Here is a 2,474-nt window from a genome sequence, read left to right on the forward strand (position 1 = left end):
AGTCAATGATGTACAATTTAGGGTTAGTATTTGAATATAATCATGAAGTACAATCAACTTGGATGTTTAAGTCAATTCAACTTAAATTACATTACACACGAACTTAAAATGAGTTGAATCTTGTGTAACTTATAAAAAAAGTTTTAAAATTGCTTCACTTATTTTGATGAGTTAAAGCAATGTAAAAACATGTTGTCATAACTTATTGATCATATAATGTTTTACAGTACATGGTTCTCACACCTTTTGACCAGTTAATTTCTGTGAGTTAAATTTCCATGTGTGATTATAGAATAGTTTTGTTATATATTATATAAAATACATATATCATTTAGAGATTGCATTCAGATTGCAATTTTTGACAATGAAATGGTCTATTATTATATAGGATATATTCACATTTACTATTTAGAATCAGTAATATCCATTAATCACAATTTTAAAGTTCTGTCGCTGTTGGAACCTTGAATTTTTACTCTGAAAACATCTTATATAATTTGCATAAAGGTAGATGAGGTGTCATGTGACAAGTCACGTTCTCAACTTTTCCACTCATGAACAGAAAGGACAGAAACAATGTGTCATTTCACATTTTTTAATACGTGAGCACCACGTAAATTGTCATGATACCAAAATACATAGATTCAGAATGCGACATGGGAAGCAATATATACACACACTCAAATATTACATTATGTACAGGTCTTTATAAAACAAAGACATTAAAACAGTGGCCTAAACCTCGTACAGTCAAGTTTGGTGTGGTCGACCCTGAATCGGTTCGGTGACAATGTAATATTGACCTTCATGACACGTTTGCATATGTTGTAATACCCCTTGCTCACATGGCTTTTTTGAATTGTCTGAATAGAGAGTTCAACACTTCAGGAACTGTAATCCCAAGAAGTAGCACCAGCATTCAAATAGTTCCTTCACTAGAAAGGCATGCCCGGACATCTTACAGGCCAAACTGAGCTTGTACTTTGGTAGCACCACTCATGCTTGCTGGGAAGTCCCACACTACCATGTTGAGCCCAGGCCTGACCACGTGTTACCAATGCACGCAGGGCAACCCGGATAAGAAGTAACTTATAGTACAATACAGTTAGAAAGCGACTATCGCTGTACTCCAAGGGTTAAGGTTCTTCAACATTTGGTCGCAGCAGATTTGACCACTTTCTTCAGCCTCAGCCTCAGGTTTAGCGCTGTCCTTGCTGAGAAGTCCTGAGAAACTGGAACCAAATATCGTTATGAGGTTGGACACGTTACTTGTGTCCATTTCCTCGCCTTCCTCGTCCTCTTTAGCGTTTGAGGAAGCGACTTTGGTCCTTTTTAGAGGCGAATCGTCTCTTTCCGACTCCTCCGCGCTTCTTTTCCTGTTTGAACAAACGTGCGCTTTGGGTGGTTGGTGTGATTCCCCGTTCTCTACAGGCGTTGATTGACGTTCTGCTACTGTAGTGTCTGAGGGACTCTCCTTGGGTTCGTTAATGGTTTCCGGCGGGGTTTCAGATGAAACGTTACCAACAGAGTCCAACGAAGAGTTTTGGTTTTGCTCTTGTTGTAAAGTGGAAGTACAATCCGCCTGGTCTGATTTCACCTCGTCGTCGTTTTCGCGATATTCCCGCTCTTTCTCGCTCGCCTCGGGTTGCTTATTTGGTTGAGGTTCCTCTGGGCTTTCACATTCCGTTGTAGAGGGAGGGAATTTCTCCCGCTCTGAATCCATAATGTCCCATTCGTTCCCTTCGCGTTCGCCTTGAGCGTTCAGGCACGCGCCGCTGTAGTAGTCGCTCAGATAGACCTGGCGCGCGCTGCGAAGGACCAGCGATACCAGGAGGTTTTTGTGCAATTTAATGCCGCCACGTTGAATGCGTGAGTTGTAGATTTTCCCTAAGGAAATACTCATAATCCGGTGGGCTTCCACTTTGTATTCCATGGCTGGAGTCGAAACGCCGAAGTTCACACACGGTACAAAGTTCGCCAAGCTTTTCACGTTTGATTTCCTCTCTGGATTCTCCTCAAAACGTTACTGTGAATTGGCCAGCGACGCAGAAACACGTTAATTGGATAACGTACAAGAACTTCCCCCTCTTGTAGATCAGATTGTCCCTTGTTTTGTTGACAAAAGCCGCATTCTCATTCACAAAATGCAATATCGGTTTTATTGGCCGAGTGTAGGAGATTTCATTACCTCACACATTCTCTTCTGCACCCAACAATGATCTAGGGAGGAATGAGACCGTTTCTATTTTTAACTCGCTTTTATACTTCAGCGTCAGCGACTACACTAGCCAATCACATCTCGAGTTGAGTTCTGCCACCGTTGTGAATCACACCCCGCCAAATAGGCGGTGACCAATGGGAGAGCGCTTTGGCGATGAGTCATATTTAAATACTAACGTGGGAGAACTGTTTAAAGGGAAAGAAATGTTTTCAAGCTAGGACAGACAGATATTTTTATAATTCGTTATGTGTAT

General features: G+C 41.3%; 1 protein-coding gene across 1 annotated transcript; it reads right to left on the reverse strand.

Moving 5' to 3' along the window:
- Positions 1-581: 581 nt before the first annotated feature.
- On the reverse strand, positions 582-2,240 carry ier5 (immediate early response 5). Its single transcript, XM_079891342.1, has one exon. The coding sequence runs from the start codon at positions 1,931-1,933 to the stop codon at positions 1,106-1,108; it is 828 nt and encodes a 275-aa protein (XP_079747468.1). The 5' UTR covers positions 1,934-2,240; the 3' UTR covers positions 582-1,105.
- Positions 2,241-2,474: the final 234 nt, after the last annotated feature.

The sequence above is a fragment of the Squalius cephalus genome (genome assembly GCF_949319135.1).
Source record: "Squalius cephalus genome assembly, chromosome: 13".
Taxonomy (NCBI): Eukaryota; Metazoa; Chordata; class Actinopteri; order Cypriniformes; family Leuciscidae; genus Squalius; species Squalius cephalus.

Coding starts and splice junctions, on each gene's coding strand:
- ier5 (XM_079891342.1), bottom strand. CDS start 1,933: ATGGAATACAAAGTGGAAGCCCACCGGATTATGAGTATTTCCTTAGGG.